A 15659-nucleotide genomic window follows, 5' to 3' on the forward strand; every position below is an offset into this window, starting at 1 on the left:
CGTAAATCCCGTGAGTCGTCGTCCACACAGCCTGACTCACGCATGCGCTGGTGTCTGCATTTTGCTGTCTTGAGCTGGAAAATAATGTGTGTACTCCTGTCACCTCATTTACTTCTCCGTTTTAGGAGGTGATGCTCCTCATGTGTCCCTGACAGTGTTCCTTTGCCTCCAGGCTGACACTTCATTTGTGGCTACCCTTGGGAAGAGCTGTTTAAAGCGAAGTAACGTTAGAGCCAATTAAAATTTTAACCCATTTATTCGTTTCCCATTCTCCCCAGGAACACTGCAGTCGAGATGGCTACAACAGGACAGTATAAAACAGGTGATGAAAGCAACTATGGAACTAACTGCTTCCCTGCCAGCAACATTTTACGTGCAAGTAAAGAAGGTGACACTTCTTTGAGCGTTGCTGGCGAAGTCGCCCTGCAGAATAATGTCTTGTCCATAGGGGCAGGTCCACCATCTGTGCTGTTGTTGGGCCAGGTAGAGGGTACATTCAGCTGTGGTTTCCTGTATCAACATCACAGCTGATAACACAGATAAGAGTTGATAACAGAACTTAAAATGGTGCCCGGAAGGTTTTAACATTGTTTAAAACTTCATTGCAATGAAGAGGGCAGGATGTCTAGGGCCACCCTTTAAATGAGGGCTCCAGCAGCCATCCCCACATAATGGCAGGAGGGAAGCTTCAGACAGTGACGTGGATAGCACAGCATGGTTCTCCAGCAGCTATTCTGAGCTAGAGCTTCTCCTTTTTCTCTGGGCTTTGAGAGTCACATCTGCAAAATGCTTAAAATTGGCAGAAATGTCTTCTAATATGGGAGAAGTGGTTGAGAGCTCTGCCAGGCTGGTCAGGGATCTGGAGTACAGGACCTTCAAGGTGACGCTGAGGGTGCTGAGCTTGTTTTTTATCTGGCCAAGAGGACTCCAAGGGGAGATTGTGCCTTACAGCTACCTGAAGGACAGCTACAAACTCTTAACAGTGGCAGATGGCATAACCAAGCCAAACATTTCACCTTGGGAGGTTTAGGTTGGACGTTAGGAGGTACTTCTTTGCTGGGAGGAGGTGCACCTCTGCGCCAGATTACCCTGGGAGGTGGTGGAATCGCTAGACAAAGCCACAACTGACTGATCTAATGCTGCTGGTGGTCCTGTTTTGCGTGGGAGGTTGGACTAGAGACCTTCAGAAGGCTCTTCCAGCCCACGTTTACATGTCTGCAACCTATGGCTCTATTACCATCTATAAAGTAACACGTTTCTCCTCTTCTGTGGCTCTGGCTGTAGCTTTGATGTTCCTACCTTAAATTTATGGTCATTGAACATTTTATGCTCCAGTATAGAATCATAGAATCGCTGAGGTTGGAAGGGACCTTTAAGATCATCAAGTCCAACCTTTAACCTACCCTGACAAAAGCCACTTCTAAACCATGTCCCTAAGTACCACATCTACCCTTTTTTTAAACACCTCCAGGGATGGTGAATCCACCACCTCCCTGGGCAGCCTGTTCCAATGTTTAATAACCCTTTCAGTGAAAAAATGCTTCCTAATATCCAATCTAAACCTCCCCTGACATAACTTGAACCCCTTTCCTCTTGTCCATATAGGGGATTTTAAAATGATGGATTTCAGTGTAGGGCTGAAACACCAGGTAGAGTGCAGTCACTTTGAGAAGGGCATGTTTGGAGGGTCACGTGCTCACCATACCATCTCTGCTGCCTTGGTCCATCATCATGCCAGGGTCTGGGCGCTGGATGCTGGCACGCAGAGCTACCCCAAGGGCTTGGACTGAGAAGGGGACCACTGGGAAAACACCACAGCAGAGGAGAAAGCCCCCAGTGTCTGTCTCTGTGGAAGAAAATACTGAAGACCATGTCCTAGATGAGCCATTTTTGGTGAGTGCAGATTTCCCCTGTTATTGCCTAAACTTTCTGATAGCGCTTTGTGGAGCTGGGAAGATCCTGCTGGTAGGCTGCCTCTCCCTCCACATCTCCATGCCACCTTCTCCCCCTGACCGGGAGTCAGCCGAGGTCTAGTTTTGGGGCTCAGATCCCAGGACACGACATACAGGATTGCTGTAGGACTAACCATTTGTGTGTGTGTGTTTGTTTTTTTCCCCAGATGAAGCACCACCATTTGAAGAACCCCTCTGACCTGTGCTCTGTGAACATAAGCAGCCAAAATCTGATCTCTGTGAGTATCAGAGACTCAAGGAGGACTAGGGAACTGCTTTAAAAGTTGAAAAATTTACCCTATCAGCACATGAATGTCCAGAGATCAGAGAAAACACACGTTAAATGCAGGTATATTCCTTGCACAGAAAGGTTAGCCATCCAGCTGTGGACAGGCTTGTATGATTTGTCCTACAAACTTTTGGATCGTGTCTTCATAATCAAATGAACTTGGTCTTCATCAGGCGTAGCCCCTTCCCCACTTACATCCCCTCGCGCAACGCTGTTCTTTGGGTTCAGGCACGTTTAGCTCAACTACGATAGGAGTTCAACTTCAGCTTGAGAAGTGACTTTTATTTGGGTTCATGACTAACTTGCCATGCAAAGAGAAAATGAGCTGAGATGCTGACAGGTTTTTAGTGGCTTTCTAGGTTTCCCTCCTGGTGCTGTGAAGGACAGAGGTGCTAAATTGTAGGGTGGCTACGTTTGCTGGGTCACACGTAGGTATGAGATATGGCTCAGGAGCCCTGCGACACAAGCAGGGGAGCAAGGTCAGCAATGAAGACACAGAGAGGGCTTTGCTTTCAACTGGTCCAGGTCTTCTGGGTGTTGGTCACTGAGGCAGCTGTGCATTAAGCGCATAGTCTGCTCTCCATAGTCAGAAAAAGAAATGAAGAACTAATTATGGGAAATGCAATGATTTAGGCATTCTGAGAAAAGGAGAGATCCAGTCATTTCAGATCAGTTTAGGGCTGGAGTGGAATGATTTTTTTTTTTTCTCCTGTATTTTTCAGGCTAAAGAAGATGATTTTGAGAAATTCGATTGTGTTGCTTTTATAAATGCTGCTGAGAACCTGCTGACACTAGGTAAAGGATTGCATTACCAAAAAAATAGATACTGCTTTTCAACCCAGGGAAGCTTACGCTTGTCTGAACAAAGGTCTAGAGCTTTACAAAGAGGTTTGAGATACACATAACAGCACTTCTTTGCAGAATTGCTTTCTTCCTGTTACTGAGCTGAAATCCTTGCCCTAATTCCCTTTATATTAATGATAATTGTGTGCCACTGTGGTATCCTTCTCATTATTAGAAAACAAAGCTCTTTACAAAGAAAATCCCTATTTAATATATAGAAGCATGGAATAATGAAGCAACTTGTCCCAAAGGCTCAGAAGGTTAATGGTAGAGCTGGGAGGTGAATCCAAATCCAGCGTCGTGGGCTCAGTTAATTCGAAGAAGAAAAAAGGAAATCCGTTTATAACTAGTAAAACATATAAGCTAAATGTGCAATCAGTGCCTTCAAGCAATAATCCAATTTGGGATGGGAGCAAATGCATGGAAGCAAACCAGTTGTGGAAGGAGTAGGTTGGTGGGGCATCATGTTTTGTAGGGACAAACATCTAACTGAGCTGGCATTTTCTTTCAGACATGCCCACTGACAATACTCGTGCTGCTTATTCTGGCTGGTTTTGGTCCATTCCAGACCCAGATAAGTCATGGTTTGTTCTGTTACTGCTGTTCCTCACTTGCTGGAGTGTTTCCTTTTCCACCTTTGCAGAACCGTTTCGGAAGTTTCCAGGACTACGGGAACTGGAACTTTCCTTGAACGGACTAAGAAATCTGAAAATCACCGCTGGAGACTTCCTGCATTTGGAAGTAAGATGAGGGGAATCTGAGACCTTATTCATCTCCTCCCAACCGTCACACTGAAGCCTACACGTAGTGTTGATGCGTGTCCCTGCAGTGTGAGTTCTCTGAAACTGCAGGGTCATTCTCTCTTCCTGCTTCCTTGTGACTCTGGGATGTCCTTTCTGCTGTCCCTCAAGAACCTTCACATCTTGCTTCCTCCCACAGAGCAATCCCTCACAGATCCCCATTGCTCAGCCCCTTGCCACAGGACTCCTTGTTTCCCCTGTCATGGCCTGCCCCCTTTGCTGTAGGATCCTCTCCCTGCGGTCTCCCAGTCACCTGTGTCATCCCTCACCTCCCTGCTGCTATGTGGTCCTCGGCAGATCCCCATCCTTGTCAGCGCTATGCTCTACCTCTCTGTTTCCCATCCTCCTCCTCTCTAAACAGGTCTCTGCAGTTTCCCCAACTTATGAGCTGCTTTTCTAACACAGCAAAGGAGTCAGTTTGGTTTTTTGCTTTAAAAAAGAGACAAAGTGGATCCTAAGAATAAGCAACTATGCCTGGAACGATGGCTCTAGTTGTCCTCTCCATCCAGCTTGGAGTGTGTGTCTGCTACAGATTGCTCAGGCTCTGGCTTGGCTGTACTGACCTTATCTAGGCTTGCTGTCTTCGAGGAGGTGTCCTTGCCTGGATTTCTCTCTCTCACTGTACGCACGGTTTCTGATTGCAGCTGGATATAAAGTTTTGTCTTAAAAGACTTCTTCCTTCTTGTCTCATTCAAAGAATTGTTGGTGGCTCAGCTGTCAGCTCTGTACGCTCAGATCCTGACCTCCCTCCTGCCTGCAGGCTTTGGGAGGTTCCCAAATCCATGAAGCCCTCCCATGTTTCTCCTGTGCACTGTTGATAACCTGCTCAGGGTTTGACTCAGTGAGCACGTGCCCAGGTGATGGGGAACCAAATTTCCACGGCTCATGAGGCCAGGGTTGATGCTGTCTGTCCCTGTGTGCCTCTGTGTGAGCTCCCCTGTCGCTGCCATCAGCTGTGAAAGGTGGGGAAGGGACCCACCTAAATTACACTTCCTGCCATGCCCCTGTGGATCTCAGCTTCATCCTTGACCAGTGTCTGGGTCTCATTTGCTGACAGCCTGTAGAAATCAGCCCTGGGAAGGCTGATTGGAAATTCATATTAAATTGATTCGGAAAGTGCTTTGAGCTCCTCCCGGGAAAAAGCAGCCTATTGTAATGCCCCAGCAAAGCTATTCCGGTTCACATATCCTAGAAACCCTCATCCTTGCCCCCAGCAGGGTCTGCTCCCTGGCTTTTTCCTGGCCGTCGTCCCGTGAGTCACATGTGTGAGTTGGGGACCAGCCCTGAGCACTTCTGCCAAGGTGCGGAGTCCCACTGCTGTTAAGTGAAGTCCCTGCAAGTCAGAGATGCTCACGGCATCACTCTAGGGTGGGTGGTAGCATGACTGAAAGTCTCCTGTAAATATTTAATATCCAACTGGGGAAAGCCAACAGAGATTGTTCTTTGCTCCAGGGGATTGTTTCTTCTGTTTCCTTCAGGATCTGGATCTCTCCTACAATAACTTGTCCCCCCAAGACATTTGGACGTTGGGAGATTTGTCCCAGCTCAAAGTCCTTCGCTTGACAGCCAACAGGCTTCAGTCCTTGCCTCCGGACCTGGCAGGCTCCTGGGAGTAAGTGCACGCAGCTTTGGTTTGGTGGGGAGCTGCTGGTGTGCCGGTGGGATGCGCTGGGCAGGCAGGGTGATGGAGCGGTGGAGCTGTCAAGGCAGCGGTGAGCAGCGAGTGTGGGCAGCCTGGGATTTATGAGTAGAGCAGCAGAGCTCTTCCCTTGCAAACTGGAAGATCAAATAACCTGATGGTGGGTGCTGGGTGGCAGGAAAGCGTTATCCCAGCTCAGCCCCAGATCACCCAGGGTATCTGCTGTCATCAGCAGCTGGAGAGGAACCTCTTGACTGTGATTCAGCAGCCCCGTCGGGTGGCCAAGCCACGTGAGTAGGATGTTATTTATTCATCATTAATTAGACCTTTCACGTATACCTTAGCCACAGTTACCATGCCAAGGTATCCGCCGTTTGCCATGGTTGGAGATAAGATGCTGAGCTAAATGGTCGTTTGGACTGATTCAATTTAGCTGCTTTGAGTTAGGATATCAGTTTTCTATTAAAAGAATGAAAACAGCCCCAGCCCAGTCTCCTGGGGGATATATCTTCCCCTGGTGACAGCAAATGGTGTGTTTTTCACCTGTCTTTGCATGAGCATGTTATTAATGAGCCTCTTTGTATCCGCAGCTCTGCTCATTTAAGGTTTCCATCTCTGGAGGTCTTGTCGCTGGATGACAATCGCCTGTCAGACCCGAGCGTCTTTGTGAGCCTGTCTCATCTCTGCAGGTAAGGAAACACCTGGCAGCAGACGGCTCTGGCTTTTAGGGGCTGGCAGCTGCCTCCATCAGCTGTTGCACAGTAGCCAGGCTTAAAATGAAAAACAAAATCTTTGTGATTCACTTGGATACTTCCCTGTTTAGTCTTTCTAGTATTGCAAATGGGACTGAACGGAAGCAAACAGCCTGCTGCAAAGCACAAGCTGGCCAAACCCGGCAGGTGGCTGGTAATTCAGCTCCTGCCCTGGGTGTTTGCTGATCTCCAGGTCTGATTTCTGGAATGTCAGTTGCTTTCTCCATTTTCCCTTCTTCAGCCCAGATTCATCCTTTATTTCAGCGCAGCAGCACTAGGAAGGGCTGCGGATCATCTCCTTCTGTTTTAATGTGGGCTTTCTTGTTTCGGCCAGAGAAGTCACTAGGAAAGGGGGCTGTTCACGTGCCCCTCAGCTGGGTTTGGGGACAGTGCAGAGGCCTCCCTCCAGTGCTGCAGACTGGAAGTGGGTATCTGGTCTGGCTTGTTGCCCTGGCTTTGCCAAGACATTCCTGGAGGAAACTGCACGTTGTCCGCATTGTTCATGAGAGAGGAGGGAGAGTGGGTGAGGTTTAGGCACGAGACTGAAGGGCTGCAGTGCAGAGATTTGTGATTCTGCTCTTCCCCAAGCTGTCTTGTGGCCCTGAGCAAGTGCATTATACTTGTTATACTTCCATGGGAAGATGGAATATTGTTAGGGAATCCCAGTAGGACCGCAGCTCATCAGAGCCCTGGGTGATTTAATGAACTGCCAGGATGTCTCTTTGTCTGTTAAATTCTCATCAAGAGGCAAACTTAGAGCGAGGTGACCCTTGGGCTGGTGTAGGGGACCAGAGTCATGGGCTTCAGGGGCAACGCTGGGCTGTGCCAAGAACGGAGTCTGCGGTTGGGGTTTGGAGAGGAGGGGGAACAGGGCAGGGAGATGCAGGTGTCATGGATGCCTCCGCACTGCTGCTGGGAAGCTCAGCAAGGAGGCAGGTCGAAGGCCAGGTCCCTGCCCTGTGGGTGCCCAGGGCGAACAGATGGCCCTGTGCATACACCGATAGCAATCATGGCATTTCTCATGCATTTCCTCTTCCGATAGCCTGAGGGAGCTGAATCTGGACAGGAACAGGATTTCGTCTGTCCCCTACCTGCACCAAGCAGAGAGAAGGCAATTCTTCCTCCACCCCGCGCTGTACGGTGACAGCTTCAGGGCAGAGTGGTACAAGTCCCTGAGCAGCCTCTGGCAGCAGTCCCGGCTGCCGAAGCAGGAGGACACGGAGGTGCCAGCAGAGCTGGAAGGGAAAAAAGGACAGCTTGGATATGTTATGCTACAGAACAACAGGGATCCAGGCAGGACGGGTGAGCAGCGCCTGCCTCTCCCTGTCCACACTGAAACCATGGGGCTGAGTTATGTCAGGGCGAGGATCTGCTGGATGTTTGCTAGTGAGTGAAGCAGCTTGACAAAATTAAAACAGTGAGGGAGGGATACATAGAACTATTTTAGACATCTCAGCTAACCTGTACAGTCCCTCTGTAATTACTGGGAGCTTACTGGACATGAATCACCCCAAAGCAGACAACTCCCATGGTTCAGACAGAAGTGCCCCATTCTTTCTCCTGGAGTGGGTCCACAGGAGTCCACAAAGATGATCCGAGGGCTGGAGCCCCTCTGCTGTGAGGACAGGCTGAGAGAGTTGGGGGGGTTCAGCCTGGAGAAGAGAAGGCTCCGGGAAGACCTCAGAGCCCCTTCCTGGAGCCTCAAGAGGCTCCAGAAAAGCTGGGGAGGGACTCTGGATGAGGGAGGGGAGCCATGGGACGAGGGGGAAGGGTTTTCCACTGCAAGAGGGGAGATTGAGCTGAGATCTCGGGCAGAAATTCTTGGCTGTGAGGGCGGTGAGCCCCTGGCCCAGGTTGCCCAGAGAAGCTGTGGCTGCCCCATCCCTGGAGGGGTTCAAGGCCAGGCTGGACGGGGCTTGGAGCAAGCTGGTCTGGTGGGAGGTGTCCCTGCCCAGGGCAGGGGATTGGAACTGGATGGTCTTTAAGGTCCCTTCCAACCCAAACCATTCTATGACTTCTCCAGGGTAGCTTGCTCCAAAGCAGACACTGTATGCTGGATGGGAGGAAAACTGGCAAAAATGGGGAAATAATTCAGGTTAGGATGTGCATTACTGTGGATGCTGGACAAGCAGAGGGCAGGAAGGTTGTGTAGAAGGTTGTATAGGTAGCACATGCACAGGTTTGCATTCCTGGGGTAGGTCAGCTCTCCCCTCTGGATGTTCTTACCAAAGCGTGATGCATACACCATGCTGGGCCACATGGTGGGATGGATCCAGAGACTGCCTGGTGTCTCCTGTGTGGAGTGGGCTGTGATGGCAGCTGCCGGTGAGGCTCCTCCAAGCACTTCTCGTGTCCCCTGGCTCGCTGCAGCAGTCCCTGTTAAGTATTTGTGGAGCAGGCAACGGGGCAACTTCTGGTGCTGGCCTGGCAGTAGCAGCATGATGTGGGAAAGGCCTCATGCTCACGGGTGAGATTCCAAACCAGAATCTACCTGCGGGGAGCTCCTGGCTGCCCTGAGGCCAGCAGCAGGGTTTCTGCTGTGCTCAGGGATGTGAACCTCACCTGGAGCGATGGGGCTGCCAGCAAGCTTGCTATGGTGGGACTGATCCTCCCTCACCTTGGGCACGTCTTGCTACAGAGTCAGATCCTGCCTGATGCTAACTTGCTTTTCCATGGTAATTCCAGCCTTGCCGTGGGGCTGGTGCAGTGCTCAGCTTCAGGTGCTACATGTAGAAACCCTCACTTTGCTTGTATTTCATTGCAGGGGTCATTTTTAATTCTGGCTCTCCGGGATGCCCGGTGCCGGTAAGAACCATTGGCTGATCTGTAGTTTGGGGTGTGAGCTCCAAAACTTCCCTTCCCCAAGCCTCTCAGCTGAGTTTCAATAAGCCTGTGGGTACAGCTGGGGTCCTGTGTGCCTGCAAAGGCTTGCAGTGAGTATTGTCTCTTGTCAGGGAGATCAGGAGCAAATTTTCCCATAACCAAGGGATACGGGAGCTTAAACTTGTATCACTTTCAAATAAAAGCTGGGTTGCCATTTGCTCGTGACTGTGTGCCCCTCCCTGCATGGGGAAGTGTGTTCTGCGGCTCAGGTGAGGACTGAAGCTCGGGAGATGGGAGTTTAATCATTCTTAGCCCTGTAATCTTTTCCCCCAGATTTATTTATATGGTGCTCTTCAGAATCAGGTGTTTGAAGCCAAAGACCCTGGTTTTTATTAGAACTTGAGCAAGGGGCTAAGCTTCAGAGATGCTGAGCCCTTGGAGCGTGTTCTAGTGTAACACACACGTGCGCACACGCTTGCTCCCCGAGAGCACAGCTGCTTCCTCCTGAGCCCGTGCAGGTTTTCAGTGCTGGATGATGGAGTTCGGTGCGTTTGCCATGACTCCCTGCAGGGCTCCCACAGTAACGCAGAAGCCAAAGCAAGCTGCCACAAGACAACCTCCGGAGTGGGTCTGAACCAAAAGCTCTTCGAATTATAGCTGTGTTTGGGCTCAGGAGGGTGGTCTTCTGCCACTGGGTGTGTCTCCTGCCACCGGAGCCTCTGGAGTGGTGTCTCTGTTCACCCTCTTCCTCCTCTCTTTAAGGTTATTCCCAGGGAAGGAGACCCATCTGCCTCTAAGACTCTGCCGGCTCCCTCCGTACTCAGGGACATTTGTGCTCCCTTTCCTGAGCTGAAGCGTCTCAGCCTGGCCTTCAATAAGGTGATTTGGATCCTGTGGCTCCAGTTAAGTGTCAAGATTCAGCTGCTTGAGCCCAGCCTTAGTTCCCTGGGAGACAGCCTTGCTCTTTAACTGCCACTGCAGAAGGGCACAGCTCTCCCAGGCTCCTGTGTCCATCTGCCAGCCCAGGGGAATGTGTCAGATATCCAGGATCTCTCGGGTGAGACAGGACACCTATTTAGGCAGCTGAATTGCACCCAGCTTGTCTAAACTCCTGCATATTTGGGGATTTCATCAGAGCATATATGAAGGATTGCTTTCCCTCTGGACTGATCCTTTGCTGGAGCTGCCTGGTGGATGGTTGTGTCTCATCGAGGACTTTGCTGTTTTAGTGCCAGGTTATACCTGTCTGCTGAGCCACACCGGGTTCTCAGTGTACCTCAACGGACAAGTAACATGCAACAACATTTAAGCTCCTCTTCCTGGTGCTTTTGGCTCCTACCCAGGCCTTAACTCACGCTGCTTCCCAGCCAGGTGAGCTGGCAGTGCCGAGTCACCTCTGCTCAGCAAGGGGCATCCCCCTGGGACGTGATGCGGTGGCTCTGCTGCTCTTCCCCGAGTGTCGTCACCCTGGTTTAGATCAGTGCCTTGTTGGTGAGCTGGTTTCTGGCTGTGCTGCCCTGGCCAGGCTGTGGTTTGGACTGCAGGGTGGAGAGACAGGACTTTCTTCCTGCTCAGAGAAGCTGCAGCTGTAGCCCTGGGCTGCAAAAAAGAGTCCTGCCTCTCTACCTTGCGGCTCTTCTCAGCGTTGGGGGCACCAGTCCTCTCACTGCAGCAAGCAGGAGGGAGAGAGGAGCGCTGCCTCTGCCCTCGATACTCGCAGGCAGCAGACCTGCTGGGCATTGCTGGTTAAGGGATGCCATCTCCCTCCTCTTCCTCGCCGCTGTACGTACCTGCCCAGTGCAAGGGACCCCACGCATCGGAGGAGCATGCTTTGATGGGAGGGTTGGGATGAAACTCTACAGCCTCTGGCATGACATAGTGCTTAGAGCAAACAATTTTATCTTGCAGATCGCGGATGAGACAGCTCTCTTACCCGTGGCTTTCTTCCCGTGCCTGAAGGAGCTGACGTTTCACAATAACCCTCTTACCACCACCCGGAGTGGTACAGTATGAGCCTGGCTCTGCAGGGGGGACTCCTGCTTTGTCCCTCCTTTGCTGTTAGCTCTCTGGGACAGGGACAACGCTGCTTTTTGGTGTTCAGACATTCCTGCCACACTGGCCCTGGCTCCCAGGGAGGTGCTTTAATCATTTCTGCTCTCTATAGAGCAATGCAGATGAGCACTGCTCTTGCAAACGCTGTTAATGCCCTGCTGCTGCTCCTGGCAAGTCCATAACAGCCCATCCGTGACTTGCGGCAGTGCAGTCTCAGGCTAAATTTTGCTCTCCAAATGGTGTTTATCCCACAAAGGGCTTGTCTGAAACTGGTCCAGGTTTCCTCCTGCCAGCAGCTCTCCGAGCAGGGGGGATAAACCCCAAAGGTTCTCCCAAAGGTTTGAAGGTAGCCAGAAGGATGCTGATGAAACGTTGCAATGGTGTTGCTCCCTCCATGAGCTATGTGTGGACTAGTAAATAAACCAGGTCAGGACTGCTCCTCTGGCCTTGGTGGCACGTGGCCCAGTCCCGTGTGTGCCCTTAGGGATAAAGCATCTCCCTACAAAACAGGGTGGCTTCTACTCTGGTGCCTGGGCAATGCCACGCTCTGAGCTGAGCCTGGCACAGGCCAGAGTGTGCTGCCAGTGAAGGAGCAGGCCATGGGCTCTCCACCAGCGGCCTGCAGCTCTGATGAATCTCTGCTCCTCCAGGGCAGCCGCCTCTGCTGACCCAGCTCCTCCAGCACAATCTGGGGATTAAACTTGTCCGACAGAAGAACGTAGCCGTGGAGAGGTGGCACTTCTCCATCCCTCTCAAAGCCAGCTGGAAGGTAAGGAGGGATGTGCCTCGGGAGTGTGGGGTTTTTCCTGCCTAAGGCAGGGATGAAACCCTTGCTGTGATACGCAGGGCAGGATTACCCAGGAATCGACTTGCTGGGGAGCACAGGAAGAGCTGGTGGGACACATGGATCCCAGTGGGATTGGAAGGATGGAGGAAAGGATAGGAAGAATTGGAAGTATTTTGCTCAGGATGAGGCTGGGGAGTCCAACCACCCCCTTATTGCTGCCCCAAGCAGGGTTTGTCACTGGGTTTTTGGGTTCAGTCCTGCCCATCGTCCTTGGCTGAGGGATCCTATAGGACTGAAGATGCTGCCAGGGTGTCCCTGGAGCCAGGGCTGTCCTGACGCTCCCTGTCCCACAAGGATCAGTCTCCAGCTGCTGGACCCGACCCCACGCTGACACTTGTGGCAGTGTGCGTGGACATCCATTGTGTTCCCCTCAGGTCACGTCACATCTCCCCAAAGTCATGAAGTGGCCACTGATGATGGAAGCTCCTGCCAAGACCTTTCTGTGGAAACAGCTCCCAGCTGCAGTGGAGGCTGCGAGAGATGCGGAACCTCCGAGTCCGGCCCAGCCACTGCACTCCATCAGCTCCACAACCCCAGTGCTGGAGGAAGGGGAAGGCAATTCCAGGCCTCCTCCTGGCTCAGCCAAGGAGGACATTCCATCCTTCTTCATGACGCAGGTGAGGCCGGGCTGTAAGCGTTCAGGACTGCAGGGCTTGACCAGAAATGGTCCATAGATGAATCCTCATTTCCTAAGTGAATGAACTGTGTACACTTGCTGTGGGCACCAGTGGTTATAACCCTCCTTTGGTTGCAAGGGGTTTGAGAAAGGAAGCACTAGCAAGAAGCATAAATGCAACGCTGTGACCAAGAACAAGAACTGGTGGCCTATTTCACAGGGTGGCACAGGGCATGCTGGCTTGGTGGGCAGCCCCAACTGCAGGACCTCTTCAGTCCAGCATCATCCCTGCAGTGCCTGCTGGAAAACTTCCTCCTAGGATTCACCAGGGCAGCTTTTTGACTTGATTTCCCTGAAAATCTTGGTGTTATCAGGGAAAAATCCAGTCTGCGCTGGGATGGGGGTGGCCCCTCTCTCCCTGTGCCTGCTCCTGCCGAGCAGAGAGGGGATGAGGTGGTGGCTGCATGGCTCAGTGCCACTGGGAGAGATCTCTGGCCACAGCAGGACTAGTAAGAAAGGGCTGCTGTGAATTCCTTTATTTTACTGCTTTGAGGTGGAGGATGTGTCCAGACCCCTGCTGAGACCTGTGGCAGAGGGCAGGCTGGAGAAAAGGAGTGAGCAGAGGAGGGAAGGAAGATCCCAGGTGGTTCCAGAGCAATACAAAGGCTACGAGGAGCTGCTCGGTGGAGACAAGGACCTGGATTTTATTGAGCCAGATGGTGAGTGAAGATAGCAGAAGGCTCCTGCTTAGAAAAGCCTTGGCAGGTTGATGAGCACTATGGTCCACTCTGACCAAGAAAGAAGCAGCAAAGGCTTTTGTTGTCCCATTTTTCCTCTGGTTCACAGGGATACAGAAGAATGTGCAGGGCCTGTACTACACCCAGAACCCCTCCCTGGCTTACCAGGATGCCAAGTCACGACTGGACAGTGTGCAGAAGCCCTACCTGCCTCAGAAAAAGGTAAAGAGCCAAAGCTCCGAAGGGAGACCGTTTGTATCTGTATCTGGATCAACCCGCGTGTTTGGATGGATGCCGAGAGCTTGAGCATGGGCTCTGCCCCCGTTCCCAATTACGGCACCTCCCTATTCTCTCACCCTCATGGTGTGGTACATGCAGCCCCCACGGGAACCGACCTGCAGGGATGAGGCGGCTGGTAAATGGCCAAGAGCCTTGCTAGCCGCTGGGCAGTGCAGGGGGAACCACTTGTCACCAATGCCCTGGACAAAGCCAGCCCCGTCCCAAGGGAGGCAGAGGAAATGACCTCCAAGCTGGATCTGCGGGTGGGTTGTAGTAGAATTACAGTCCCTGGATCCACTGCGCTGCTCTGGGGTCACAAGCTGATGCAGCACTGCTCAATACACCTATAATCCTAAATCAGTGCCAAAACCAGACCAGCTTGGTCCAAAAAAAGAGACGGTGTCACCTACCTTGTGCAGAAGCACAGGCCCATGTTAGTTTGGGGAGGGGGCAGGAAAAGGAGGTGGAGGATCATCAGCCTGGAGGGGTGGCATGCTGCAGCTTCCTGGTCTTTCTTGCAGCATGGGAGGTTGCCCAGCCCTCCGGCCCGAAAGACAAAAGCAGAAGTCCTGGAAGGAATCCTGATGGCCATGAGAAACACCTCGACCATCACTGAAGTACCCTTGGGTATGTTCCTGCATTCCCAATCTCTCCTGTTGATGGCACCGCAGAGGCAGGGGTAGGATCTGAATGTAAAGGTGTCCTTGAGCTGGTGGGGCCCCGGGATACGGCTGAGTTGGGAATGGAGGGTTCCTTCCATTGTAGCAGCCTCCCCTCATGTCCCTGTGAGAGGACAAGGGCTTCACCTGCTGAATGCCCTCATCCCACCATGAGGCTGGACCCCGATGCTCTAGCTACTGGTTAACAGAGGGGTAAATGCAACATGGACACTGTTGGGGTCCCTTGGATCCACAGCTGGATTTACCCCACCCCAAACCCAGCTGGTGGGAGAACGGCCTTGGGGTAAAAGTGGTTTTACCCCTGAGATGAAGCAGGACTTGGGTCTCAAGCAGGACCTGGCTACTCCCCGGTGCTTTTCCTTTTCCCCGCACTGACCAGGGAAGAGAGGCAAGAAATTAAGGCACTTTCTGCCACCTACAGTAAGAGCCACTGCCCAGGCTTGAACCCAGCACATCTGTCTTCACTCTTGAGTTACTCAGGACCACCGGCGCCTTTGCTTTCGGGGCTCCCGTGTTTCATGTGGGCACCAGGACAGAGCAGGATCCCAGCAGCCACCTTTGTGCCCTTGCCATGGTGATGTGCCCCGTGCTGTAGGGACGGGAGAGAACGGGGGCTGCTGGTGGGCAAAGGCACGGGAGGGAAGATCAAATATTGCAGCCAAGGAGCCGTCCCATCGCTCTTGCTCACACCCTTGGCTTTTCCAGTGTCTGTTTTGCAAAAGAGGAAATCCAACCCCAGGGCATACCGGGAGGCACAGAGGCTGATGGAGGAATTCCAGGAGGTGTTCAAGATCCTCCCCACAACCGTAGGTGAGGAGATGGCCAAGCTGTCGGATGAGGCGTGGGTGGTAAAAGCTCTTCTCACGGAGGCAACATCTGAGCAGGGGAGCCCCGAACAGCTACAGCTGCCAGAGAGCGGCCAAGAAGGTGCCCACAGTTTAGTCCACAATACAGCCAGGATTGAATAAAGCATGCCACACCCCCGTCCTCTTGGATAAAAAGTATGTTATTTTGTAACTTGTTTGGAGCCATTTTTGCCCTCCTGAGGTTGGAAAATTGAGCGCGGTGACAAGATTCATCTCAGGCTTTCAGGCGACTTCCAGCTTGAAAGCACCGATACTGCCACAACGCTGCCGTGACAGCACACAAAAACCATGTCTGCCCGCTGTTGCGCTCTGCAGTTCCTGGAAAATAAGGCGTGTGCTCAGCCATCCCTGCGCAAAAAATCACTTGTAAGAAAAACTGCTGCACCCTTGGGGCACTGCAGGGAGGTTTTGGCCAGCAATGAACAGGGTGGCTCGTGACAGGGTTCTGCCCACGCTGACGGACGGGTTGTACAAGGAGGGCTTG

The 15659-nt window shown here is 52.0% G+C and overlaps 1 protein-coding gene across 1 annotated transcript; it reads left to right on the forward strand.

Moving 5' to 3' along the window:
* The first annotated feature begins 294 nt into the window (after positions 1–294).
* On the forward strand, positions 295–15251 carry XRRA1 (X-ray radiation resistance associated 1). Its single transcript, XM_054219211.1, is given in 18 exon segments — positions 295–403; positions 1739–1893; positions 2120–2191; positions 2964–3036; positions 3728–3825; positions 5363–5496; positions 6114–6212; positions 7318–7577; positions 9040–9080; positions 9861–9977; positions 11007–11100; positions 11801–11919; positions 12372–12614; positions 13167–13332; positions 13460–13572; positions 14151–14256; positions 15015–15219; positions 15221–15251. Coding segments are annotated over 18 exon segments (2235 nt in total).
* The last annotated feature ends 408 nt before the right edge of the window (positions 15252–15659 follow it).

This window comes from Rissa tridactyla, chromosome 1 (assembly GCF_028500815.1).
Source record: "Rissa tridactyla isolate bRisTri1 chromosome 1, bRisTri1.patW.cur.20221130, whole genome shotgun sequence".
NCBI lineage: Eukaryota > Metazoa > Chordata > Aves > Charadriiformes > Laridae > Rissa > Rissa tridactyla.